The sequence below is a fragment of the Osmerus mordax genome, chromosome 5 (genome assembly GCF_038355195.1).
Source record: "Osmerus mordax isolate fOsmMor3 chromosome 5, fOsmMor3.pri, whole genome shotgun sequence".
NCBI classification, from domain to species: domain Eukaryota; kingdom Metazoa; phylum Chordata; class Actinopteri; order Osmeriformes; family Osmeridae; genus Osmerus; species Osmerus mordax.
Window position 1 is genome coordinate 10,387,651 of NC_090054.1, and position 27,964 is coordinate 10,415,614.

The 27,964-nt window shown below is 44.5% G+C and overlaps 3 protein-coding genes across 9 annotated transcripts in view; 2 read left to right on the top strand and 1 right to left on the bottom strand.

Moving 5' to 3' along the window:
• The window catches only part of zmiz1a (zinc finger, MIZ-type containing 1a), a 60,634-nt gene extending 47,524 nt beyond the window's left edge, over positions 1-13,110 (top strand). For 3 of the 6 annotated variants that reach the window (XM_067236322.1, XM_067236320.1, XM_067236326.1), the window contains 19 exons: positions 2,613-2,748; positions 3,662-3,776; positions 3,912-4,129; positions 4,286-4,487; positions 4,625-4,906; positions 5,039-5,218; positions 5,372-5,440; positions 5,977-6,145; positions 6,287-6,473; positions 6,624-6,702; positions 6,810-6,941; positions 7,089-7,194; positions 7,302-7,462; positions 7,761-7,828; positions 7,925-8,017; positions 8,109-8,356; positions 8,647-8,843; positions 9,198-9,485; positions 9,726-13,110. In XM_067236322.1, coding sequence (XP_067092423.1) covers positions 2,613-2,748; positions 3,662-3,776; positions 3,912-4,129; positions 4,286-4,487; positions 4,625-4,906; positions 5,039-5,218; positions 5,372-5,440; positions 5,977-6,145; positions 6,287-6,473; positions 6,624-6,702; positions 6,810-6,941; positions 7,089-7,194; positions 7,302-7,462; positions 7,761-7,828; positions 7,925-8,017; positions 8,109-8,356; positions 8,647-8,843; positions 9,198-9,485; positions 9,726-9,833 — 3,038 coding nt within the window. In that variant the 3' untranslated portion in view covers positions 9,834-13,110. The remainder of the gene's footprint in view (positions 1-2,612; positions 2,749-3,661; positions 3,777-3,911; positions 4,130-4,285; positions 4,488-4,624; positions 4,907-5,038; positions 5,219-5,371; positions 5,441-5,976; positions 6,146-6,286; positions 6,474-6,623; positions 6,703-6,809; positions 6,942-7,088; positions 7,195-7,301; positions 7,463-7,760; positions 7,829-7,924; positions 8,018-8,108; positions 8,357-8,646; positions 8,844-9,197; positions 9,486-9,725) is intronic. The other 3 variants (XM_067236323.1, XM_067236324.1, XM_067236325.1) reach the window with 3 other exon arrangements.
• A 211-nt stretch (positions 13,111-13,321) lies between these two features.
• On the top strand, positions 13,322-15,823 carry ppifa (peptidylprolyl isomerase Fa). Its single transcript, XM_067235912.1, has 6 exons — positions 13,322-13,535; positions 13,945-13,975; positions 14,047-14,135; positions 14,232-14,328; positions 14,836-14,911; positions 15,130-15,823. Exons 1-6 carry the CDS (start codon positions 13,392-13,394, stop codon positions 15,263-15,265), a joined length of 573 nt encoding a protein of 190 aa, XP_067092013.1. The 5' UTR covers positions 13,322-13,391; the 3' UTR covers positions 15,266-15,823.
• Positions 15,824-17,122: 1,299 nt separating this feature from the next.
• The window catches only part of zcchc24 (zinc finger, CCHC domain containing 24), a 28,898-nt gene continuing 18,056 nt past the window's right edge, over positions 17,123-27,964 (bottom strand). Inside the window, exons 3-5 of one of the 2 annotated variants that reach the window (XM_067236843.1) lie at positions 23,638-23,802; positions 21,445-21,487; positions 17,123-21,347 (exon numbers count right to left, since the gene is read on the bottom strand). In XM_067236843.1, the coding sequence (XP_067092944.1) occupies positions 21,124-21,347; positions 21,445-21,487; positions 23,638-23,802 (432 nt within the window). In that variant the 3' untranslated portion in view covers positions 17,123-21,123. Of the gene's footprint in view, positions 21,488-23,637; positions 23,803-27,964 lie in introns of both variants that reach the window. The other variant, XM_067236844.1, reaches the window with a different exon arrangement.

Consider the following 27,964-nt stretch of genomic DNA (forward strand, 5'->3'; position numbering starts at 1 on the left):
CAGACGACCTTACAGTAATTAGCATTGGGGTTTCCGAGTAGACGAAGACTTGTATTCGCCTACTCATTAGTTAATAAACACTACAGCCTGTTGCCCCCGGTTACTCTCCAAGTTGGTTTCAGGTGCTGGCCCGAGACCAGCCACACACACATGCGCGCACACACGCGCAAAGGTAGAGCTCTTAACTCTCGTCTCCAGTCCAGTGTGTCTTAAGTCCAACGTGATGAGCATCGGGCTATCAATATGTGTGGATTATCAGAGGATACTTCTTAGAACTGAGGCCTTTCAAGGAAGGGGTTAGAGGGCTTCTATAACAAATGAGTTAATGCCCGTCGGACTGGCAGCCCGTGCAGGCTTGGACAGTTGGCACACAGGGGTGTTGGTTGTGCATTTACCAGGGTCAGCACAATATATTATGTTGGTTTGTGGCTGTGTTTGGTCATGTGGAAAGAGGCTGTTCCTTCCTTCTCCCTAGTGGGTTAAAAAGCTCCAAATGACATATTGTGTGTGTGACTGCTAGGCAGTGCTGTAGACTTTTCGGAGTTTCTGTTGCACAGTGATTCAATTGCGGTTATCCTTTGTGATTCGGTTTAACGGAGGGGAGTTGTAAGCAGTGAAAGGAAAGAGTATATAAGGTAGAAGATGTGTGAGAGAGAGTGAGAGGGACAGGTCATTAGAGAGAGAGTGAGAGCAGTAGCTGATGGTTGCTGTCCATAGCAACCGCCTCTGTTTGTTCTCCATTAGCAAGGTAAGCACTGCACCTTCATTAAAAGAGTGCTAATGAGCTTGCGTGGCATTGCAGGGGCGCTACGCATGAAGGTAAGAATAGAGAGAGAAAGAGAGAGAGATAGAGGGAGGGGGTTGATATAGTGGGGTTAGTGGATGGGGTTTGGGGGTTGCGGTGGTCACCAGCAGTGAATACTAAGCTGTCAGGCTTTTTGACACTCAGAACCATGTAGTATGGAAAGGGGGAGAGGACATTTGACTGCCACCCCTTCTGTCCTGAATGATGACATTGCTGGTGTGGACTGGGTATTGCGGCTCACTGGTTTGGAAGGGAGATGCTACACGCACATCCCTCATTCTCTAGATACCCGCTGGTCGTATCATTGCTCAGTTAAATGGTGGGTTGTCAAGATTGAGGAAGTCTGTTGAGGTGGTGATTTAGTGGGGACGTAACCTCTTGCTAATGGTAGGGTGGAGTAATTCCTCTCTTAACTAGGAGGGTTGGTGTCCCCTCCCTCCAAGGGAACCTGCTGGTTCCCAGCTTCTGCTAGCATTGAAATTGAACCCTCTTACAGTATAACTATACTTCTTACAGCTATAACCATCATTTCCCCTTAATAGTTCTTGCAAAGCACCAGTTATTATTATGCATCTGCACCGAGTATAAATGTCACTGCAACTTGTTTGCAACAGCACAAATTTCAGAGAGTCAGATGCATGCTGTTTCATGAATTATGCATATCTGGGAATGTCATGTGGTAGATTAGAGTGCAGGGAAACATGCAGCGACACCGTTAGAGGCAGCGGCATGTCTGCGTTTAGACAGGGGAAGGATGCCCTGTTGTCTTGTTTTTGTACTGGTGCTGTGGAGCCTGTCTGCGTCCTGCCCTTCCTGTCTGCCCTGCAAGGGCCTGAGAACACTGAACAGTCTGATTAGTCATTACTGACACATCGATCCTCCGAGGGGAGAAGGAGTGGGGAGAAGGAGAGGGGAGATGGGTGGAGGAGGGGCAAGAAGAAGAGGAAAGGAGGGGAGGAGAGGAAAGGGGGCAGGGGGAAAGAGGAGGGGAAGAGGGAAGAAGGGTGGAGGAGAGAAGAGGAGAGGAGGTTGTGGGAAACAAAAGGGGTGGAAAGAAGGGGAGCGAACGTGAAAGGAGGAGGAGGGCAAGAGGAGATGGAGAGGAGAGGAAACGTGGGTGGGAGGAGGGGAGAGGAATAGAGGGAGATGAGAGGGCGGAGGCGAGAGAGGTGAGGAGGAGAAGCGAGAGCGAGATGAGGGAAACTGCCCTCGCTCTTTCCCTTAGTCTCTTCTTTCAGCCTGTCCTTTAAAATACTGTAGTACTCCAGCCCTGAAGTACATCATCAGCATGATTCACCAGCCTTCTAGAGATTACATCTCTTTTCCCCCAAGTCTCTCCCTTCTTCCCTCCTCTCTCTTTCTCTCTCTCCCTCGCCCCATCGCTCTCTCTCTCTCTTAACTCCTCCTGTCAGATAAACTAGGAAGTCCTTGTTCTGTTGTTGGATCTGGGGAAATGTTGCAGTGCAGATAGATTGTGTGATTCATTCAGTCAGTGAAATCCATACAGACAGCAAGCCACCACCAGGCTGACGTGGGCAGAGTAAGGCTTCCCTCCCAAGGCCGTCAGGCGAACTGCAGGCAGAAAGAGTCCTTGTCTACACAACTTGGGATTGTAAAGACTGAACAACTTTGCTGGACAAAAGCATCCAATGAAATGCATCGGATTGGCCAATGTGCTCAATTTCAAGCCTGACTCATCAATTTGACATCTGACAGATGAAGAGTGACAGACTGCTGGTGGACTCCCAAGTCAGATTGCAGACTGACCCAGATGTGCGTGTGTGTGTGTGTGTTGTGTTCCTTGCAGCCCTGCTGTCGTCGTGGTGTGAGGAGCTGGGCCGTCTTCTTCTGCTGCGTCACCAGAAGAACAGACAGAACGAACCGCAGGGCAAAGTCCCCATGCAGCCCAGCATGAACAGCATGAAACCAGGCCTCACGCACAGGTCAGTGTGTGTTTACATGGGGCTGTGTGTGTCTGTGTGTGTGCCTGTGTGTGTGTGTAGTTGGAGCTGGGTGCTTGCATGTGTGTGCAGTTGTATCTGTATGTGTATTTGCAGCCGTGTGTATTGTGTATAGGTGTGTGTGTGTTCACCTCACACTCCTTGACTGCGAGGCAAAATTGCTCCAACAGAGGTTGCTCCATTGGGAAGTAAAAACACAACACGCATACAGTCTGGACTGAGAAGCAGTACACATACAAGGGAGTGGGAGGCAGTGTTCTGTAAAACATTTCATGCTCTCTGTGACCCCAAACCAGTGCATTGGCAGGGTCTGCTGGAAGTCCACTCTGCACCGAGCATCTTGGGATACATTTTTCCCTCCAAGTGGACACGCAGTGCTACAGATCACATTGTGTCCTTTCATACATTCCCATCGAGCAGCATGCCTCAGAGCGAAAACATGGTTCCGTCCAAAATCGGCAGTTACTTCTCACGTCGGAGCGCTCATGAGGAGCTGCACAGTGACTCCCACTCCAACCTACAGATTTGTTTTTGAAATGTAGCGCTTGAGTGACTTTCAAATTCCACCAACCTGGTCTGAGTCAAAGGTCCCACCCTATCCCAAAAAGGTTCTCTCATTTCACAGTTTAGCTTAGATATTTTATTCAGACTCATTTTTAACTTTTTTGCTCTTTCCATTTCACAGTTGTTCATGGTTACTCTGGCTTCTAATGTGTTTTGCAAGCAAATGCCAAGCATGTCAAATACCCCAACTATTTGGCAAAAGGCATAGAAAAATAAATGTACTTCCCAGTTTTGGGGCGGATTTCTCATTCCACTCCCCGTGCCAACTGAAACTCAGAGGTCTTTAGGGCCCAGGGGTCATGCTCTTGTTGTGTGTGCTTCTGCTCTACAGCGATGGCTCCTTTCCCTACGACTCGGTTCCCTGGCAACAGAACACCAACCAGCCCCCTGGGTCGTTGTCCGTGGTTACGACAGTGTGGGGTGTGACTAACACGTCACAGAGTCAGGTGAGGCACCAACAACAGACGGTCTGGTTTAAAACCCCCTATCCAGTGGGTGTTAGTTCAGAAGTCTCCGTTTACAGAACTTGACCAGAACCGCTCTCCTCATTGCTGTGTGCGTGTGTGCGATTGGATGTGCAGGTACTAGGCAACCCTATGGCAAACAGCAACAACCCAATGAACCCTGGAGCGAACCCCATGGGCTCGGGTATGTCGGGCAGCGGAGGGGGGCTCAGCTCCCCCCAGTTCAGCGGGCAGCAGCAGCAGTTCCCCTCCAAGGGGGGCTCCAGTCAGGCCTACATGCAGCAGGGCATGTATGGCAGACCTGGCTACCCTGGAGGAGGGGGCTACAGCGGCAGGTAAGGGTCTCTCTTTCTCTCTCTCTCTCTCTCTCTCTCTCTCTCTCTCTCTCTCTCTCTCTCTCTCTCTCTCTCTCTACACACACACGCACCCAAAGAATGTGTCAAATATTGGAGGTTTTTACTTAACAGTTGTTGTGTATGTGTGGTCTGTAGTTACTCTGGGGGTCCCAACGCCCCTCCAGGAGGGATGGGTATGCCCCCCCACAGCCGCACCCCTGCTGACTTCACCCAACCAGCAGCGGCTGCCGCCGCTGCCGCCGTTGCCGCCGCCGCCGCCACGGCTACAGCCACGGCAACCGCCACCGTGGCAGCCATGCAAGAGACCCAGAACAAGGACATGAACCAATATGGACAGGTATGGATATACAGTACGGTCACGCAGTTTACATATGGTAGACATCTTTAACACTCTATAGCAAAAGAAGATTTCCACCTATGTGGACAATAAAGTTGTCTATTCTAACTGTCTTTACATCTCCTTTCCATTGGTAGATGTGTTCGTCGTTCCAGATGGGGCCAGCCCAGGCTTACAACAGCCAGTTTATGAACCAGCCGGGACCAAGAGGCCCCCCTGGGGGAATGAACCCAGCCAGCATGGGCTCTCCCATGAACAACCCCAACATGAGTGGGCCTCCCATGGGCATGAACCAAACTCGAGCCCCAGGCATGGGGCATTTCGGCAGCCACGGGCAAAGGATGCCCCAGCAAGGCTATCCCAGTGGGCCCAGACAGGGCATACCTATGCAAGGCATGAAGAGGCCCTACCCTGGAGAGGTGAGTGGGTAGACTGGGATTATCCTATGAGGGTTCACCTATAGTCGATGAGGATGATGATGATAAAGGTACCATAAAGTTATCAGTTGTCCACATCACCAACGTCTTCTTACGCCTGCCTCTGTCACACAGCCAAACTATGGGGGTCAGCAGTACGGGCCCAACGGTCAGTTCCCTCCACAGCAAGGGCCCTACCCCTCATCTAACCCCCCCAGACCGATGTCCTCACCAAACTACCCCGGGCAGAGGATGCCAGGGCAGCAGGTCCAAGGGCAGTATGGTCCTGGCATGACCATGGGTCAATACTATAAGGTAACTCACAATTATTAACAATTCTAATACCAAACACTATAACCATATTAAAAGACTGCATTCAGAACTTCAATTAGCAGTTTTCTCATACAATGTGAAGTGTAAGATTCTGGATGAATATTAAGCTCAACCTCGTGTCGTTGAACTTTGAAGCAGGAGCAGTTTAATGGCCAGAACAGCAACTTCTCTGGTGCTGGATACTCCTACAACCAAGGCAATGGGGTAGGTGGTCTCTGTCTTATGCGATTTGATTGTTTCATTAATAAATGAAAGAGCTAACGGGCTGCTTGTTGTAAGTTACACTTCTCTCAGTTGAAAAAACGTTGACCTCGAACAACATAAGCTGTACTGTCCACTCATTACTTAATTTAAGTATTCTCGAACTCAAAAGAATATTTTTTTTACCATAGTCCACTGTATATCTGTGCAGTCGATTCCAGATTCCACTGTTTATTTTCATAGAAACTTGGCCTGTTAACAATTTTCTTTAATTGGGAATATCCACAAGGTGGTCTGAAAGAAGACGTAGGTGTATTACCTAGAAACCTTTTATTATTATAATATTTTTTTTCCGCCAAAGCTGAACCACTTGTCCAGATGGATTTAAATTCAGTGACCTGAACAATCATGTGGAGACAGGCGCTTGAGGTTATAAAAACATAAAAAATAAACTAGAAAATGTGGTCATACTCATGTGTCATCCATTCAAATAAATCATGTCAACATTGTTGTCCATGTGCTTCCCTCCCTCTCTGCAGCCCCCCAGGCCTGGGACCTACCCCCACTCTCCCGTCCCGGGGAACCCTACACCACCCATGACCCCAGGAAGTGGCATCCCTCCATACCTGTCCCCCAACCAGGACGTCAAACCCCCGTTTCCTCCAGACATGAAACCAAATATGGCTGCACTGCCCCCTCCTCCACCAAGTGAGTACTCTATTTGTGACTGTGGGGGGAATCCAAGGGCTAAAAAAAAACAAAAAAATGTTTGTCCCAGACGCCGTTTCCTGTGATGTGGACCGTTTTTCGGGGGTAAACAGTCCAAACACTCTCACCCCCGTCCCACAGATGTGAAAAGGAAAGTTGACGTCCTCTCTTGCTCTCCGCTCCCAGCCAACCCAAACGAGGAGCTGCGGCTGACCTTCCCGGTCCGCGACGGAGTGGTGTTGGAGCCCTTCCGTCTGGAGCACAACCTGGCCGTCAGCAACCACGTCTTCCACCTGCGTCCGTCCGTTCACCAGACTCTCATGTGGAGGTGAGGCGCGCACACACGACGCGCACGTCCGTGTGGAATGGGTCTGGTGGGAAAAGAAGGGTTGTAACTTTCTGAAAGGAGCCTCGCGTCTTTACTTGAAGTGACTGGGTATGAAAGAGGGACATGAATGTCTTGATCTTTGACCTACAGGTCAGACTTGGAACTACAGTTCAAATGTTACCACCATGAGGACAGGCAGATGAACACTAACTGGCCAGCCTCCGTCCAGGTCAGCACACACACACACGTACACACACACACACGTACACACACACACGTACAGACATTATCGGCAAATATCCATTGGCACGCGAACAACTTCTTTTCTGTTCTTAGGTCAGCGTCAATGCCACGCCCCTAACCATCGAGAGAGGAGACAACAAGACTTCCCATAAACCCTTGCACCTAAAGCATGTCTGTCAACCTGGTAGAAACACCATCCAGATCACCGTCACTGCCTGCTGCTGCGTGAGTATTCACACACACACACACACACACACACACACACACACACACACACACAGACCTCCTACACAGAATGAACCTCAGTGAATACAAAGCGGCAGACTATGATTGGTACTAAACCTGTGTATGTGTGTGTGCGCGCGCGCGCAGTCCCACCTGTTCGTGCTGCAACTGGTCCACAGGCCGTCCGTCCGGTCGGTCCTCCAGGGCCTGCTGAAGAAGAGGCTCCTGCCTGCGGAGCACTGCATCACCAAGAGTAGGTTCTCCCCAGTCCCCCATCCCCCGCATCCATCCCTCAACCACTCCCCTCCCCATCTCACGTTCCTCCTAACCCTAACTCTCTCTCGCTCTCTCTCTCCCCAGTCAAGAGGAACTTCAGCAGCGTAGTGGCCTCGTCGGGGAACACCACTCTGAACGGGGAGGACGGCGTGGAGCAGACCGCTATAAAAGTCTCGCTCAAGTGTCCAATCACCTTCAGACGCATCCAGCTGCCAGCCAGAGGCCACGACTGTAAACACGTCCAGGTACTGTACAGCAGCTCGACTTCCCACACACCTCCAATTAAGAAGGAGAGCGATTCATTTTAAATACTATCATCACCAAATGTCCATCAGTTCAAATGCCTTTGAGGTAAACCAGTTTGGTTTCATATGTACCAAGTACCATTGGACTCTGAGGTGGAATCGCTCGAATCTGTTACGTGGCAGTTTTGACACACTATCAAAATATGTTCATCTTGCGAGTTATTTTTAGTCAGTTATGTCAGCGCTCACCCCTGATGGATGCTAGTCCTCTGTCTGACACGCCTGTTATGTTCTACAGTGCTTCGACCTGGAGTCCTACCTGCAGCTTAACTGTGAGAGGGGGACCTGGAGGTGTCCTGTATGCAAGTAAGACCAAAACATGTTTCAGTCCGATTCTCTTCTCTTTTTTTTTTTTTACTGTTCTAGTTGGTAATGTTCTTTTCTCTCCCGTCTGTCTTGCAGTAAAACGGCGTTGTTAGAGGGGCTGGAGGTGGACCAGTACATGTGGGGCATCCTCAACGCAATCCAGAAGTACGTTTCTATGCTAAACCCTCAGTAAGCCATTAGTACTCACGATTCCTACGACTTACTGCTCATCGGAGTCCAAAACCGCTCTGAACCCACTTCCTTCCTGTTCCTCTCACAGTTCAGAGTTTGAGGAAGTCACCATCGACCCCACGTGTAGTTGGCGTCCTGTCCCCATCAAGTCGGACGTCCACATCAAGGAGGACCCCGACGGACCGCTGGCCAAGCGCTTCAAGACCATGAGCCCCAGTCAGATGACCATGCCCAACGTCATGGAGATGATAGCCCAGCTGGGCCCTGGCCCCGCCCCCTACCCACCACACCCTGCTCAGCTCGGCGGGGGCAACGGGGGAGAGTACCCAGGTCCAGGTAGGGGCAACCTAGCAGGATTCTGGGCTGTATGGGGGTGTAAAATATCCTGAATACTTCCAAAGAGGTCCCTTTGGTTCACACATCCCTTTGGTTCATGTGTAGTTCATTATAGCTCATAGTTATGGTTCCGACTCGCTGGTCGCAGGCAGCGGTGTGTGGGTTTGAAAAGGATGTGACATGCCTCGTCAAGATTCGTTCTTGTTTCGCGGTACAGCCACAGGTTGTAGTCACTGTGTTTAGGTCACAGGTTTTCTAACCTGAGCCCATGTCTGTTATGGTGCTTCCAGGCAATAGTTACCATGGCCACGGGAATTTTGACTTCCCCCACTGTAACCCCTCGGGTGGGGCTGGGGGTGGAGGAGGCGGAGGTGGAGCCCCCCCCATGAATGACTTCATGCATGGACCCCAGCTGTCCCACCCTCCAGATGGCCCCAGGGGCCTCATGTCCCAGGACAAGACCCTGAACCACGGCATGCCTGACTCGGTAAGTTCCCCACAACGGCTTTCCCAGGACCACACACACACACGCACCCCTGGGTCCGTGTTTCCAATATGCTTTTGTGGAAGGCCTGCCCTCTCCACAGAGTAAGAGATATGCATATTAAGTACATCATGTTCATGTAGATCGCGTCCTTACAATAAAGTACACATTGACCAGAATTGTTCGAACTAGTGTCACTGTGAGTCAGCATGTTCCTGCAGTCATCATGGCTGTAACATTGTACATGTCTGCTCACAGCTTTCCATTTAGCTGGCCTTCAGCACATCTGACCTCTTTCATCATCTCTCTCTCTCTCTCCATCCCTTTCTCTCCACCCACTCCCTCCCACCCAACCAGATGTGTCATCCTGATCAGTCCCATAGTTCCATGCAGCAGAGCTTGCACGCCCCCTCCCACCCCGGCAACCAATCAGCGCAGTCCTTACATCACAGTGGCCAGTCAGGGCATTCGCTTCATCACAGTGGCCACTCATCACAGCCCTCTCGCCAGGCCCCGCCTCAGCCTCAACAGCAGCCCAGCCAGAACAGCCACCCTCACGGCGATCTGAACTTTAACCCCTCCTCAGGGGTGGACGGGCAGATGGGTGGGCAGGGACCGCAAGACATGCCCGAGCCCTCGCTGGATGTAAGTCTGCATGGTGACATCCTGCTTTTAGGGCGCTTGTATTTGCTCAGGCTAGCTTTAGCATCGTCGACCACAGGCACTGTCATTTTCCCTGCTTCCTGCTCCAACATATATTCCGAATAGTACTCAGAAAACTGTTAATCTGGTAGTATTTTGGGTTATTGTTTTGGGTTTGTGTCCTGGTGTACGTGCTCTGACGCTGACAGCCTGTTCCTTACCTCCCTCCCTCCACCTCCACAGCTGCTCCCAGAGCTGGCCAACCCAGACGAGCTCCTGTCGTACCTGGACCCTCCCGACCTGCCCACCAACAGCAACGACGACCTCCTTTCCCTGTTTGAGAACAATTAAGCCTTCCCCCCTCCGCGAGCCTGCACTGTGTGTTGGACTGTCTTGGCTGTAGACATTCTCGAGACTTCTGACAAGCGGTACACACACAGACACACAATATCTGTCGAGAGACAACAAGTGGTATAGGAATGAGGGTGGCCGTCAGTTGACGAGGGCGCCACCCTGGGTCTCACGGTGAGGGTAGCAACAGACTCCTGTCGTTCCCTCCCTCCTCATGTACAGATTCTCGGCCTCAGATCCAAAGCTTCTGATTCTCAACACACCATCGACGGCCATGTTGGCTGGCACTAACGTGACGTGACACCGGTGACTGTTCCAATAAGAAACTGTGCAGCTATAATCAGTTTGTGCGTGTCACACAATTGACCCTGTGTGGGTTGTACATAGCATTTTTACGTTTATCCTTTGCTTTTCTTACTTTGGAGGACAAGAAGACGTGTAACTGTGTTGTTTCGCTTCCTTGCTCTTGTTTCGGTCCCTCTTTGAAGTGTATTCTTCCAACAACTGAGACCATGGACTTTGATCCCCAACCTCACACTGTGTGTTTCCAGAAGGATAGAGGTCTCCACCCAGCCTGTTATAGCCCTCCACCCCCTGACCTGAAGCGTAACACAGAGCCTCAACACATCCCCAGCCCTGCCTTCAGCCCTGCCCTCAGTCCTGCCCTCAGCACTGCCCTTAGCCCTGCCCTCAACCCTGCCCTCAGCGCTGCCCTCAGCCCTGCCCTCAACCCTGCCCTCAGCCCTGCACTCAGCCCTGCCCTCAGCCCTGCCCTCAGCCCTGCCCTCAGCCCTGCCCTCAGCCCTGCCCTCAACCCTGCCCTCAGCCCTGCCCTCAGCCCTGCCCTCAACCCTGCCCTCAGCCCTGCCCTCAGCCCTGCCCTCAGCCCTGCCCTCAGCCCTCCCCAGTCTCCTGAGGAGCCAGCCCCTTGCCCCCTCTCTTCTGGACACTCCCAACGGTACAAATGGTACAAAATGTGTTTGCAGCTGTGTGTGTGTGTGTTTGAGAGAGAGAGAGAGCGAGAGAGCGAGCTGAGATGGAAGGAGTTGAAAACAAGTGTATTTGGGAATGTGAGAGCAACAGGGAAATATTACAATATCCGTCCTCATCTGGTTTTGTTAATAGGATGCTGTTCTGTTCGTTCTCTTTTTTTCTTGCTGACCTGGTTGTCTCCTGTAACATGTCAACATTGGCTCCTTAAGAATCCTCAAACCATTTTCAAAAGTGCATGTGTGCCAATGTGGCTTCTATTCCCATGATCTCGCAAGTCTAGGCTAAACTGTCTTGAGCAGGTTTGATTTTGTTTTACCTTTACTTTTTTGTTTTGTTTTTACCACTTTATTTATGTTTCAAGTCATGTTTGTATAATTGAGAATGGCCAAATTATGACCCACTTGACGTTCATTACCAAAGTTGTCCCTGGGGCGTTGGCCTAAACATCTTGTTTGTGTCAGAAACTATGTTATGCTATAAGCATGAGCTATAAGCCAAGCAGATATAAAATCATTCTGTAAATTCTAAACAAGTGTGTAATTGTACTAAATGATCTCTCTTGTTACTGTTGTTGTGATCTCTCTTGTTACTGTAAGAACTACATCTGGTCATGTTTTTGAATGGAAGAGCGTCATGCATGATGATGTTATGGGGAGCCATTGTACATAACCCTTGTGAAAAGTTTCAAGTGGCTGTGTCATTTGTTGAATTATCAAGTATACGATAGCGTATGTCTTTATCAGTGTCAACACACACACACACACAAACACAGGGAAAACAGCCCTCTTATTGTATTATTCTCTCATTGTCAGTCAAGACAATAATTCCTTCACAGGGCTTTGCATTTGGCACCAGGATATTGTTGATTTTTTAAAGATTTAATTGAACAATGACAAGAAATACTGTATGGGCTAATCTGATTTAAATACAAATATATAATTTTTTACAATTGTTTTTTTTATATCCTAAAAATCCCTCCAATTTAGCTGATATACTGTACAGTACTGCTGTATAGTATATCAGAATATTGCATGAATTAGGATCTCTACCATTTGTTTGGCTAAGATATCTGACGAAGCTGGGAAAAGTTCTATCATCTGGATACAAGGACATCTGTATTGTGATATCAATGGCCTATTATGAACTTTTATGAACGTCCTATTTAAATGTCACTTTTTAAAGTATTGTCTTCAGGTTTCAGTTATTCTTGTTTACCTACCTTACATTGATTTTATAACAAGGATCACAATTTCGTTTACATGATGACGATGCCGTACAAGAAATTATATATATGAGTTGAATTTTTAAATCTCCATCAAGAACTGATATTGTGAGATGTAATCAGCCGAGTACGCTACTCCACTATTGAGCTGTTGAGTTAACTGTTTGTTTGTTGAAGACGATGCACTGCCACAGTGAGGTATTTTCCTTCCCTGCTCTGAATACAATGTTGTTAGATACAGTATGCTTCAAGATCTGTCTATACTCTATCTGGGCTTCAAACCCAGATCCTAAAATGCAAGGAAATTGAATTTTTATGAAAACTACAGTTCTATCTGTGAGGCTCTCTGTCCCCCTCTGTTCTGTTATTGAAGAAAAAGACGGGGGTGGGGTGTGCAAGGGACGCATGTACATATGTAAATTACAAATAGAGACACGTTAACAGAAATGTATTCATTTTTCTCCGGGGGGAATGTGAATTGTGTATTTAGAATTTGTAAAGCTTGCATCCTCCTGTCAAATAGAGACTTTAAAATGGGGAAAATGAGTCCACGTTAGATGGCGTCTGTGCAGACCTCTCCAACCACGCCTGTTCATTACTGTAAGATACTGTACTTTACCAACCCCCCACATGGGGTTGGAAGAAAAAAAAGACAATTTTGTTTTCCTTTGTGTAATACTAAACTTCTGTGTATTTCCTGTGTACTTTATAAAGGTGCTACAACAAAATAAATTATATAAAAACCCTTTTAAGGGTATAATTGGGTCTTTGGGGACGTGGAATCTTGAGTGGTTCCTTAAGGTTGTTTCCAAATTTACAGTTTGTATAATGTTGGCAAATTTACAGTTTTTATGCAATTAGGCAAATATATTATATAAAGGTACAATCTGAAGTGATTGGCACAACAGGTGGCAGTTGTCTTTTTGTTTTTGTACATTCTATGTGCAATCATTTCATATTCTAAACTGGTAAGAAAAAAACATTGTGATTTTTAGTCTTGCAAATCTGTATGTAGTTAGATGACGTGACATCCTAATATTTATCTAATAAATATGTATTCAGATGAAACCCTTTTTGGTATTCTTTCTTCAAAAAGAATCAGACTATCTTCGATTAGGGTATGTGAACAAAACATGCACAGTAGGGTACGTTTAGATTCCATATTTACTAACCAGGTATTACCACAAGGTGTCATCATTTCAAAATTCCAAGGACAGTTTCCTCCACTATTTTGGATCCACCATGGGGCCGTATGGTGGTCGACTACTCGTCTGACGCCAAATGTAAATACAACAACCCCATGTCTGCCTGGCCTAGCTGCAAATCTTGACGTTTCTGCAACCATGTTGCAAATGAGAAATCGGATAAAATACTGCTCCTTGGCTTTAGCCGCGGCCAGGCTGTTCTCGTCTGGACCAGTCAAGAATCCAGTTGTATTCATGGACATAGCAGCTGACAATGTACCTATGGGAAGAATCATCATAGAGGTAGCTAGCGAGCTAGATAGCTTGCAAGCTAACGTTATCTAGCCAAGTAGCCTTCCACACAAGCTAGCGTAATACTGACTTGAATGCAGCTAGCTATCCTTTATCGGTACGTGTAGGACTACAGGTATTGGCTTGTGTACTTTAGCAGTGTCTGTTTAGATATATGTGTACAGTTCAGTGTAATTTTCATGATCTCATTCCACATGAGCTCTACAGATACAGTAGGCTATGATTTCTAAATATTACTTTGCAATGATTCATGATAGACTAACAAATCCACCCGTGTCTTGCAAGGCTACTGTAGAAAAGCTGCAGTGCAATTTCACCAGTAATAAGCTAGTAAAGCTTAGAAAAGTGAAAATACTTGTTGCCAATAATCAACTCGTGTTATTTTGGTGATATTTTGCAGTTGAATGCAGATGTCGTTCCAAAAACGGCAGGTAAGATTTGCTAATTTAATGTAATTGTCAAAAGAATCTTGGCAAACTACTTGACAAATATTGTTCAACAGAGAATTTCCGAGCGTTGTGCACAGGGGAGTATGGATTTGGATTCAAAGGATCAGTGTTTCATAGAGTGATCCCTGAGTTCATGTGCCAGGTATACAGTATGCACATAGCTACGTAGCAGTGATTCATTGTATTTCATAAAATGTGTGTATTTTTTTTTCTCTCTAAATATGTATTTGGATTTCAGGGAGGAGATTTCACCAACCACAATGGGACAGGGGGCAAATCCATATACGGTGCCAAGTTTAGAGACGAGAACTTCAAATTAAAGCACACAGGGCCAGGTATGGTTGCACTGTATCTCAATTCTTCGCTCCCTCAAACTTATGTGTTGGTCTGTGTTTTTCCACCCTAGTATATTGGTAACCAATCTTATGCATAGTTATATTCTGTTTATTGTGGCCTTAGTCTCTGAACACAGGCTATAGCAATCACAAAATTGAGAATCCCGTAGCAGCTTGCCCACTAGATGGCACTACCAACTATCCAAGTAGATCATGTTGATTTTGTAATCCTCAAGTGAATGACCTACTTTCTGAGTAAGTCAACATCCATTATCAAAATATTTTTTGGGGAGTAAACCCTTTGCCAGGGTTGATGGATGAACGCTTCAGTTTAAAGTGTTGTGTAATCACAGCTTGTGTCCAATTAGAAAGAAGAAACTAGGCCTTACCCAGTACAATGCCCACATTGCCATTCTCCACTGGATAGTGTTAAACTGAAGGACCCCTTACTGTGCTATGCTGTGACTGCATTATCAGACATGATCATTTAATACTGTCTTCTTTCAGGTATCTTGTCAATGGCAAATTCAGGGTCTAACACCAACGGTTCCCAGTTTTTCATCTGCACTGCTAAAACTGAATGGTATGGTTGTGGGAGTGCTACCTTGTGCATGATTCAGTAGCAATTCATGATTCAGTAATAATTCGATGATGTCAATTCTATCCGCATCCAAAGTGTGCATCACCCTTGTCTCCTTTTTCTGAACTGCCCTGCATCACCCCATGTCTAAAGAATGTTTTGGTCATCTAGTTAAGTTATGGCTTTAATTATTTATTTCTCTCTCCCTTTCTGTTTCTCAGGCTGAATGGCAAGCATGTAGTCTTTGGCCAGGTGAAGGAGGGCATGGAAATAGTCTTCAAGATGGAGTCCTTTGGATGCCATGATGGTGGTGTGGTAAAAAAGATTGTCATCACAGACTGCGGGGAGATCAAGTAACACACACACACATACACACTTTTTCAAACGCACAAAAAAGGAACATGCACTGCATAATACGATTGTGGAGTCTCTTTAAGTTCTTTAGATGCAAAATTAAATGCATTTATTCTTTGTTTTTCATGAATGTATAATTAGAAAATATCCTTTATTCTGAAGAAGCAAATCCAATATTATGTCTTTATCTATTTTGACGATGTTTATTTTGTTATTAGTGCAAACCCTGATGATTATCATAACTTCATGTTCAGAGTCTTTATTATTCATACATGCAAGTTGTTGGAGGGAGGAGTTTGTCAACTAAGAAAATTGTCAAAACGTTATGATTTATGCTTTTAATTATTGCTTTTAGTTAAGTGTAAGAAGACCAGTAGGATTTGAAACTGAATTGAAAGCTTTAGTGCCAGATGTCACTGCCATAATACTGTAAATAGATGTACTAAGTAACTAATGATAGTGACATGGGACCCCCTGACACTGAAATTACTAAATGAAAATGATGTTTATGTTGTATACCTGCATTTACTGCCAAATAATTAATACTTTTATCTGATTCTCCACTGTTGTTGTCTATATAATTTCATCCTGCATGCCAGCCTCCTTACTGCTGTTAAGGCTTCCTGGCGGTGAGCCAACAGTTTTATTTAGATATTGGACCTCCAACATGACTTCCTGTCCTTCAGAACAGGATGTGACATCATACTGTAGGCTTCCATTTCTTTATGTAACCCCCTACCCCCATCCTGGAATATTAGCTTGTTCATCTCACAAGCCCCCAATATAGCTGGTAAAATGAACCATTCATGGGTTACATAGAGTACAGTATATGAGTATGTACAGTCTTCTGAAACATACACTTACACAAGCAATTCAAATACAATTGAATAATTTAATATGTGTGTTTTGTTAGGCGCTGGCCCAAAGCCTTAGGTTTCAATAGGTTGATCTTGCGTCCTTTGTTTTCTGATAACTAGAGTTTCAACAGAGCATGTCTCCTGTAAAAGGGAATGCCAGAATGTGTATGAAAACCAGAGACTGGGTGGTGCTGCTTATCAAGCTAATACTTTATGAAAGTAAATAATGAGGCCACGAGAAAAAGCGTTCCTCGCTCTTAAATGAAACCATATGCGCACTGACCTTACACCGTTTGTTTGAGTTCTCCAATTACATTGTTGCCATAGAGACATCGCAACTCTTGCTCTGTTTAAGCTGGAGATGTTGTAACAAACTTGATATAATTTGGGTCCCCACCCTCTAGTGAAGTTTGAGTTATTTGGAATGCGTGTCCAACGCACTTGGAAACTTGGCCAGCCAACCTCTAATACTCACTCAACAATAACATGTTTACAATTGTTACAAGCTAGGTTTTAACATTTTATGTTACCGTCGGAATAAATCTTCCTCTATATAGTTGAGGTTATCAGTGCTTGCTGTTCTATTCTAAAAGTCTAGTTTTCCATATTTTTAATGTGTTTGCGCAAGGACTTGTCTTTTCAACACTAGTATATAAGGACCTCTCTGATGAAGAATGACAAGGTCCCTGCTCTCAAGGGCTATTACACCACCAGAACCACAATGTACACGCCATCTAAACCTTCCTGGCACAATCCACGCACTCCCCCTCTTGCACAAGGCATTAAGACATCAGGCCTGTAGATGTACTCAGGCACCGAGGTCAGTCTAAGGAAAAACGTACACTTGCTGTTCCGTACACTATGTTAACTCAGGGGCCTGGACAGAACCCAAAGAACTGTGCATTGCAGTTGGCTGAAATGAAACCCAGGAGGGAACGCCTCCCAGTAACGGCCATGATATGCATTAAACAAAGCAACTCAATAAAAAAACTACTCCCGCGTGAACATTTTGTATTCGGTATGATTTTATTCGTCAGACTCCTAATAGCACTCAAGCACTAATGTTGGTTTCCTAACAAAAAAAATAAGGCACATTTTGGAATGCCGTTTCATGGACGTGAACAACAGACCTGTCCTTCCTGTTTGCTTTCCCAGTTATACAAACTGTTTTCATCATAACCCACTGTTCGTCTGTGCTCTGTCCAATCAAATTATAGCATTAAAATGATTTCAAATGACATCAACAAATATAAACAAGACTTTCTAATGACCACATTATTGTTAACCCGATACATTCATTAAATATGTACTTGGTATACACTATCAGTGAATGATACATGTGATCAATTATAACAATTAGTTGTTAAGAATGTTAGAAACAATGTGTAGCCAACTACATTACTGTGCAGAAATTCAATTAGTATAGATTGCACAAAATAACACTTCATTCAAACCCCAAACACATGCACATGCAAACACTCCCATAGTCCTTTGTCTCACTCACAGAAGTACACCATTTCTAATCAAGGAATAACAACATAATAGTTCACAATAGTTCCTTGTCATGGTTGCTTAAAGCAAACTACAACTCACAGTTTAATGTGCTTATAGAGTGGTGAGTATCAGTCACTAATATAGAAAGATGATTTCTTCGGCATGTAAATACAATAGTATTATTGCTTTCTGAAGAATATCTCAACACTACGGTATTACATTTGGGTGACACAACATTGGTGTATATTTATAAAAGTAATACTTGTATACAGAATAAATTCATGCTTTTCAAAGGACATAAAATAACTCATGTTGTAGGCATATTAGTTGGAGCACTTGGGTATCATTGTGGAATATTTAACATTTCTAACCACAAATAAACAAACATGAAAATATAAAGGCTTATAATTGATTAAGGGTATTAATTATGTACCAACCTTTTAAAATATACTATGCAGACATCAATATTTCCTTCTTAGTGTAACTTTGTTGCATATTTTATACAAAAAGTGTTGTAAAAAATCTTTCCATAAATATCTCTGTAGGATAACCCCTCAGATCTGTAAAACATAAAATAAAAACTCCCAGCTTTGTTTGTGTCTCAGCAATAGGCCCTTTTTCACATCGAAAGTTTTAATATTGCATAACATTTAAAACGCGCTAATATCCTTAAACATGATGGCCATCAAATATATACATAAAATAGTCTTTTGTAAATATCTTTATCAGGGAAATAACTTGTAATTTTGCTAATTTCTCTGAAAATTTCATCATCTATTTTAAGTTTTCCAAAATACACATATCTTCATAGAAAATATCAAACTGAAAAGGTACTATAAAAGTCAAGTATATGTAATTCAAGACAAAAGACATCCTAAAGGCTTGTAAAGTTTTTAAATGCACATACATTGTAATAACTGCTTTCCTACTTATATGCCAGCTGTAATACATGGCTTTTTCTCTGGCCAGAATCTCAAGAGCCATATCAGGATCATTAACTTCCTCTGAAGGAAGTTGATACGAATAGAGATTTCCTTACATTCTACAGCAAAGCAAATGTCATAACTCTTTCAGTACTCTAGTAATACTCTTAGTCTAAGCAAATATTTTGGGGTGTTTGTCTATTTAACACTATACTATGGCATCGCTATAACTACAGTAAGTGTGGAGAGTAAGATAAATTAGATTTATCTTGTGAGAATTTCACCGTGGTCGTGTTATAGACATATGGGCTTTTCAGGCTTACCTACTTGCTTTCAAACAGCATTGAGAATAGATTGATCCCAACATTTAATGGACAGAGATAAATATCGATGTAATAACCTACTGCAATATATCTAACATGTCAACTGATTTGTGATCCATTTGTCCTTTCAACAATAACTGTGTATATTTCTGATAGAGGATGGTTCAGTATAACCACATATGACCAATTCATTTGATAGGCGTGCATATTCTGCACGCTCTGACAAAGGAAAGTTCAAGCTCTGTCCCAACAGAATGTAGGCGCCATGTTAATACTTGTTGGAAGTAACTATGTGAGATTTCCTCAGACTCTATATCATCAGACTATATGACAATGCTTAATCAGATGCATATGTAATATGGACAGCTTTTAGAGCTATTTGAGTTCCGACGACAAAATAACATTTTTTTAAATCTTTGTTGATGTTCCAAAACAGAGTGCAATGTTATTGTTTTTGCCAGCTGGAAATGTTAGTGTTGCCTCCAACTAAACAACTAGTGTAGAGGAAAATGTCAGTTTAACTTTCAGTGCTAATGGGGTACTATTGTTTTCCTCCCAGATGTATTCACATCTTGAACCAGCATTTACATTGGCAGATGTATGTATCTCACAGTTACCTCAAGTCCTCAATCAATTCCAGCTCTAAATCTATTTGATTTCTGTCCGAATGTTAGATACTTATTTTCTTCTCTGCACATCTTCATAAGGCACGTTAGCACAGTATAAAATACATTCCACATTATGGAGAAACAGATTAATTTGTCCCAAAAAAAAGAAAATTTCACTGTAAATGCTTTAGTGTTGAAAACATTGCTTAAACTACCTACTACTAGATGACAATATAGGCCTATTTACAACCTTAACTTTAACCTTAATTTCCATGTTACAAACATTTTTACAAAATGTTAGGTCAACAATGGTCTTCGGTCCAGATTTCCCAACAAATACTCAATGTCTGAGTATACTGTATTTATGTAAACAGGGATACATGGATGTGTAGTTCCCTTGAATTAAAGACATTGATTTATGGTTGTAAGTGGTATCAAGCGCACACAAACTTCATCCATCTTTTGACTTCCAATATTTCCTTAGAAATGACACACGACCATGCCAATTAACCTTTGCAACCTCTCTCTTTCTTCACCAAACGATAAACTGAACTGTCCTACATTGCTTAACCCCTCTCCACTAAACTTTCTTTACCACAATCCTGTTTGACACTTTGTAAAGGGTTCAGCCCCTCGGAAAGAAGATGTATAGATCAGTCATAAAGAGGTATTACTACTATAGAGAGCAACAGCTCTACCTGTCAGCACAAACAACTAAATCAACAAAGTCAAACCTACAGTATAGCTCACTGCCAATTTACTGCTCAACTAGGGTAGCCAAGAATGCAATATTGGTTAAGTGTAACTGATGGTATTGCACGGTTTAACAGACAAATCTCAAAACTACTGCTTGTGAATGTAAATGAATATCTTATCATAACTAAAAGTGAAATGCATAACAGGTGTACTAAAAGTCTCTTGTATATAGGCCCTATGTACTTCACTTAAATGAGGAACAGTTCTACAAATCAACCAACAGTAGTTTCTAAAGATGTGGAAGCAGTTACACAATATATTGATAAAAACACACATACATACATACATACATACATACATATGTCCCAGTTAAATCAATTTCAATTGCACAATAGACAACATCACAAATAAATAGGCCAAATGTAAGCCAGGGATGAATGGTGCATTACCCCTTAGTTAATTCACAGTTAATAAGAATGTGCTGTAGACCCAAACATGGTTACATTACCATCATAAGAAGCCCTGTTCTAATGTTCAGCACATCCACATACACTTCACTTGGCAGGGAAAAGGAAGGCAGAACTCTGTAAACACAAAACCAACAGACCCCAAAGTGAGGTAATCCATTGTGGCCGACACAGGTGACAATACTGTCAGTGACACCGATAAAACACATTGCTAATAATACTGTACAATCAATCAACTATCAGTTACAACTCATATACGTCGATACAATTGGGTTACACTGGTTTGCTGGTAAACCAGAGCTCATTGACAAAATATGTACAGGCAAGGATTTGGCAAGTTTGAACTTTTTAGAAAGAGCACTTTGTGGCAAAAACTCACTCAAAGTGGAAGTAGGTTACTATACTAAGCCAGTTTCTCCCATTCATAATCCTACTTTTAACCACTATATGGAAAATGAGAAAAATCACTAGGACCTGTACCTAGAGTTGGGGGTTAAGAAGAGATGGAAGGAATCGTAAAAGGGGTGGTAGGGGTGACGTATGCGATGGGGACTATACTGATGGGGGGAAAGGGGTTTCTCTCAGAGGACAGACTGGGGAGATGGAGAAGGGTCTGCATGCCGGTGTGGGACGGCGTGGGGGAAGGAGGCAGGGAGGGGTGAGGGACGCCTTTCAGGGGAGGCAGTACAGGTGGCTGGAGGGAGTAGATGTCTCTGTCTGAGGGTACAAGAGGGGAAGGCGTATTATTGCACACGGCGACAGTAGTAGCCGAGGACTTTGCATTTCTCACACAGGTGCTGCGGGTGCTCCTTACTCTGGTCAGATACGTCCAGGCCATCAGGCTTCTCCAAAGGGCGCTAGAGAGAGGGAGAGAGAACATGAGAAGCGGAGATAGCAGGGATGAGTGTGTTCTCAAACACACACACACACTCACATGCTCACAGCCAATACCCCTGCTCTCTTCCAGATGTTGCTTGTGGGCTGCCTTCAACTCAGCCCTGTTTCATTCCCAATGCTTCAGCCAGTAATTATTCCAAAATGGACCCAGCAGTTGTAAATGGCAGTACGGGTTTCAGAGCTGTGGCAAATACAACACTGTTTGATCCCACTGCTCCAAAAATCTGCATTGAAGAGACTTGACGATACAGACCTGCAAGGAAATTCCTGTAACACAACACTAGAAATGGCTTTCCTGGAAACTGTACGAAGGACAGAGGGATCCTTCGGTGCCAATGATTTCTGGAAGATGTTTAAACAATCACTCCGCAGTCATTTGCTTTCCCACCCATTGTTGTCGGAGAAAGTCTTTTTTACGATTTCTTCCAGAGAGTCTCCGATTGTGTTTTGTAACCACAGTAGAAGAAACCAGCCCAGCCAGCTTATGGAGTTACCCTTGAATGCCTGCCGTGAGGTTTGGACGCTCACTCATAGTTAAATGAATCCGAAAACCCACATCTTTAACCCTGCCAATGTCTTAATACCAAAACCTGCAGTCCTTGACCACTAATCTTGTTATAGAGATGGAATCTAAAACACTTCGGGGTGTGTCTTGTGCAGAATAAAGCACAATCACTTGGCTTCATTGCATGATACCAACATGAGAGGATAACGAAAATGCAGTGTTTAATTCCTGTCAAGGAGTTTTTCAGTTGGGACCAGGATGTGGCTGGGGGAGAGCTGTCTGCCATGATGAGCGGTTTATCTCAGGTGCTGACAGAGGGAAAGCGGGTGACATTGCCGACGCATGGAACTTGTCAGTGAGTGCTAGGCTAGCCACAACACAGAAGAACATTCTTGTCTCACCAGCAAGAAACAACCTTCACTGGATCGGGGGGTCAGACTTAGGTGATCTTTATGAATGCCTCCCTTTAATGATTTTTCGTTTCCCTATTATACAATATGTCTGATTTAGATATCAGGCATAACAATATTTTTGCAGAGACACAGCTGTATCACGTTTGTCAGGTATACCGTACAATCTGTCTGAGGTAACTGCATATGTCAGTGTTTGGACGGTACCTCAGTGATCTGTCACAGATTAGAACAAAAGAACTGGGAGAGCCAAACATTGACTTCACCTTTCCATCTCCTGGAAAAGTCTGAAATGAAAGAGAAAGGGCTTCTTGCAGAACATTCTCCTGCAAAAGGGCAGGAGCCCAATTGAGTGTAATTGCTAGCAGCGTGAAGCATGTTCTTCTGTAGTGGTTTTGAAGCTAGTATGGGCCCACAGTTCTGTTTCATGTGGCGGTTTGGAAGGAATGTGTTGAAATGTACATTTGAAAAGACTGAATGTCAGAGATATTATGTCTCAGACATGGGGCACATTTCATCTAAGGCTTTGTTCTCATGAACTACTGTGCACAGGTACCAAATGAAGAAAGCAACCTTTTCAGTTTGAAGTTTGAATTTCAAAGATATTTTTACAGGAATAAACGTATAAGAAAGTACCGGGGTATATTTGGGGGAAATCATACTGGTTTTAGTGAATTCTTCTCTTTTTATATTTTTACGCAGGCAGACATGACCACAATATGGTTAACATATAATTTTGTAAATGTGTAAAACGCCAATTGTGAAATCCATACTATTAAACCGAAAATCTAACAAACATGGAAAACTGAGGAAATACAATATTTTGATTACAGTGATTCCACTAGTTTATAAAAATGGGTATTGGATAACATTTTTATAAATCAAATGGACGAGGCAATGTTTCAGTCACTCATTTTAAGGAGTGGAGCTTGTCACCATCAGATCTGGGCCCTCTTTCTGAGTGCAAATAATTTCAGTATATGATTTGCAATCTACATAGGTTTGTTGTTCGATTACTCAATTTTATGATAAAAGGTTTACACAAAATCCTGGAAAATTATGTTTTAAATGTATAATAAAATAATTTATAATATAGTGTAGTCACCTCAGGGACAAATATCAATTTGAACATCTATCTATAAATAAATACTCTTCCCAACGCCATTGAAAACAGCTGTTAGTGTTTCAGCAGTACCTGTTTATGTGGGTAGACATTGATGTGGCATTTGATGCATTCTTGTCCCATGTTGGCCCAGGAGTTGCCACTCATCCACTTCCTCTTACACTTGGGACACTTGTACTCTCCGAAGCACCTCTTTTTCCCCTGGTAGGGAGTCAGCCCTTCTCCTTTAGGCCTGGCCTGAAAACACAAGACGTAGTGACTGTAGACACGTATTCCTATTCATGCATTCACATGGACAAATGATCAACCTTGACCGTCAACATTGCAATTTTACACACCGAGGGGAAGGAACAAATAACTTTTGTACAAGGGTAAAAAGGCATTAACATTACCTACAGAGCAGGACCTCTACATGCCTAAACTTCTACCTCATAGCACACAATACGTTTTCATCCAACCCCTGTGTGGTATTCAGTATTGTAGTTGACTTTCACTTGTAACTACAGCTCTGTTGTGTATTCCTCCAAGTCTTGTGAGGGTGATGATTACGCCAGATAGTTAGCCAAGAAAGTGCACTCATGAGAGGGCCTGTTCCTGGGAGGGGCTCCTGCTCTGAGTATATGTTGGCCACATAACAGCAAAGGGCAAATCGTTCCCTCAGTGTGCTGCAAACAAACGCACGGTTGATGTCATTGAAGGGATAAATCACCAAGGCTAACCCAATTAGGGAGTTTTACTCGGGTCTCTCATGTTGAGTTCTGAACACAACCCACCATAAACAGATTCATCAGGAGGAGTCACCAGATTGATATGATCTGCACAAATATCTCCGTAGCTAGGACTGCGTCCGGCCATATGAAGATCCGCTTTGCCCTCTTCGACGTTGAGGAATTATCCACAGTCTCAGAAGAGCGACCTTACCATAGCAACTGCAGCCCCCATATTTCGAGGTTGAGAAAATATTTGGGGGTAGGGAACTTGCGGCTCCAGGGTAGAGGTAGGAGGGGGGCTTCCGTCCTGCGCTGTGTGAGTAATGGCAACCCTAATGTACTGTACAGCACCTGCTCCAGTCAGGTTGGACGGGCACCTCATAGCTTCCCAGCTAAGGCTCACCATGACAGGCTGCGCCGTGCAGTGAGGTCATCTACTGTCAACGTAGCATTTCCACCGTGACTGCAGGAAGGATGGAAACACTGACGTTCCTCAGGCTTGGGAGCAAAGATCCAAACACGAATGCGTCCAAGCAATCACATCGAAAAAGTCAAGGTTAGGCTGAATTTGGACTGCTTCTTTTTGATTATCTGTACTACACTAGACACAAGACATACAGTTTTTCTGTTCCAGAAGTCTCAGTTCTTCTTGAAAAGCTACGTTCTCTGCTTGCATATCTCAACAATTATTACTGTTAATATCTCAATCATTGTTGATATACTTTATCTAGACCTGCTGATCCCCAGTTTTCCATATATCCTTTGTGTGAACTGGGTGTCTGATTGGTGAGAACTTAACATCTATTGACCATCATTCCCCGGCGCTCCATGCAGTGCTCCCGCTCCGTGTTCCTGTCTGCCTGACATGGGTCACAGTCTGTAAGGCTTCACGATCACTCGTCATGGCTACGGCACCAAATTATAACTCACAGGTGGGACACGGGCAGCTGGTTGAAGAACAACAGCGCTCAAACAATGGACTTCAGGATGTAGCAAGCCTCATTTCACCGGGAATGATTTGAATGTGTTAGTGCCTGAATGTCACATGAAATGGAACCACAAAATGATTTGGGTTTTCGCGGGGTTTCAATGGCACGGCCACGGTGGGTGGCTGTTGTTGTTGTCCATGCCAGGAGTGCCAGTCTGTCCTGTAGGTCTCAGACTCAGCATATGGCAACTTTTTGTTTCATTGCGTGCCAACCCCGTTCCAGTGGCCAAAAACAATTTGGAATGCATGTCAGTAAAAACATCTGGGCTGCTGTGCCTGTTTAGTACCAGGCTGAGAGATGCGCCATCATCCAGGACGGGAGACGTTGGCCAACTTGACTCCTCAGTGAGTCGAGGCTCAAAATGAGAGTTTTTCTGGGAAATAGCAGACAAGACAAACAGCAGGAAGAAGAAAGTAGAATGGCCCACATACGGTTGGTTACAAAGTCGTCGTTACGTTTCTAGAATAGGTTCTAGAAAACCTGCAAATATAGTCCATCCAACCATAAGTAAAGAGCCACTTAATAGTCCTGTGTCAACAGAAGCATTGTGGTGTTACAGGGACACATGAGGCGTTCAGCCAAAGGATGTGTGCTTTGATGGCCTATGGACATCAGCTTGTCCTGTCCATTGCTCTCAGCAAATACAAACACTCACGCACTACGCTATTTTAAAGCCAAAAGGACATATCTGACCAATTTGGGCCATTGTGGGTGCTTGTTGAGCAAAAAAAAAAAAAACTACGCTTGGAAAAAGAGATGAGGTCGATAGCATTCGTGCTGGAAGACGTTTTTCTGTTTGTGCATCACTTGTGCAGCACTGGGTCGTACTGAGTCAATGTTTGTTTGCGCTCCTACCCTGGACCCCAGTGTGCTGAGATAAGGGTCAGGGTGTTTAGAGGGAATGGACAGCGTGGGGACATGAGGGGAGGGGGGAGGTTTAACAACACAACTACGAGCAGTCAACCACATCCTCCTGAGTACTGTAACACAGCAGGCACGGCTGTGATTCATCACACAGACATCTCTGGCAGTTCAGCCACACGTTAAGAAGAAATACACCCTCTTACACGGCACACACACAGGAAGACTCACAGACGCACAAATGGACATGCGGAGGAAAAAGCGATGACGTTACAGTTACACAGACCGTTTTTTCATACACCCCTGAGATGCAACAACTGGAATGCTTCAACACGATGTCCTGCACCCCTCCTACTTGCAGCTCAGACTTCCAGCCAAACTCACTGGAGCAAAAAAACATCAAATTGGAGGAAAGTTCACAGTAATATTCAGATGGACTACAGTATATATCAGCAGGTGCTGTGATTGAGAGGTTAGCTCAATGCTTTGTATTGCTTTGCCAGAAACATCATGCCCTTAGACAAGCTTAATGAACTAGGAATGACAAAAAACAGAGTTGGAAGCGAAATATGACCTGGGTGATCACTAGTCAAATAAGAGGATAGCAAGGGAGAGGTGTTTAACCTGCAGAGATCAAGGGGGGGGGGGGGGGGGGAGAGAGAGAGTTAGAAAAGGATGCTCCTTCAGGTCCCCATATTCAAGAAAACTCACACCAACTCACACTAACACCCCCAAAAAGAAGATGAATAACGCAGACTAGCAGTCATCAGAGCCAGCTGGGGAGAGACCCTCCAACCAAGCCCTCCTGGACTGTAGGAGGGTGGGGGGGGGGCAGAGGAGAGAAAAGGGGAGGAGGGGGAAATGCGAAGCAGATGGCCTCCATATGGGCAGAACACAAGAGAAACACTGAAAGTTGTCGTAAAATCACTGTTCTGCTTTGCATTAACTTACATGTTAGGAAGACAGTGAGAGACAGCAAGATGGAGAGAGTGAGAGGGCAAGAAGGGGATGATAAAATACCGCGAACAAACCAACGACTGTAGCCACAGCCACAAGTACAGTACAACAGATGAGACTCATTATCATAAGGAGGAATGTGGAAAAAAAACCTTCTTTCAAGAGACCTTCAGTGTTGATACCAATGCTGCAATAGCCTTTGTATATCTCACTGGATATTGGATTCATCCCTTGGATTGGCTGAGGGCATTCTCTTGAGGTTGAGGACGTGCGGGGTGGCGCCTGTTCTGGGCTTGCCATGATTTCTACTGTAATGTCTTGGGGAAAGAGCGGAGTTCTGCTCCATTGGAAGTCATTGAATGGTGTCCATTACTGACCGCTACAGAAACCCAGTCCCAACCACTGTCTGGGTCCTTAAGGTGATCTTCTCTTGTCCTATCCATGCCAGAGCACACCCCTGGAAAATGATCAGTGGACATTCGAACGTGTCCTTCCAAAAAATGTCAACCCAACCACAGACCATAATCCCTGAACTTCAGTTAGAGGTCATGCTGCCTTTAACCCCTTAGTAGGAAAATGCTACCTTTCCCCACAGTCCTGGCCCTGATCTGGACTCGTAGATGACATCAGATTATTCCCAAGATAGGCTGTGACGTAGTTACTGTAACCCTAATCATAGCCATGACTTTAAGAAGACAACTGTACCTCCTTTCAAATTTTTTCAGCCTCCACCAAGACAGTGGCCACGAGCTGTGAGCTTTCTTTTAGTTTCTTCTATCCTTTCTGAGTTTCTCCCCATTGAAGGTCATCGCCAGTCCCTAGAGTATCCTCAACCCAGAGAGTGTTTTCTGTTTATGTTGCTGAATCTTCGACAATGTCACG

What these genes read in the sequence shown, in the direction of transcription:
- ppifa (XM_067235912.1), top strand. Translation starts at nt 13,392, where the DNA reads ATGTTGCAAATGAGAAATCGGATAAAATACTGCTCCTTGGCTTTAGCC. An exon ending in TGGGAAGAATCATCATAGAG is followed by an intron (nt 13,536 to 13,944) that starts GTAGCTAGCGAG and finishes GATATTTTGCAG; the next exon opens with TTGAATGCAGATGTCGTTCC. An exon ending in TGTCGTTCCAAAAACGGCAG is followed by an intron (nt 13,976 to 14,046) that starts GTAAGATTTGCT and finishes ATTGTTCAACAG; the next exon opens with AGAATTTCCGAGCGTTGTGC.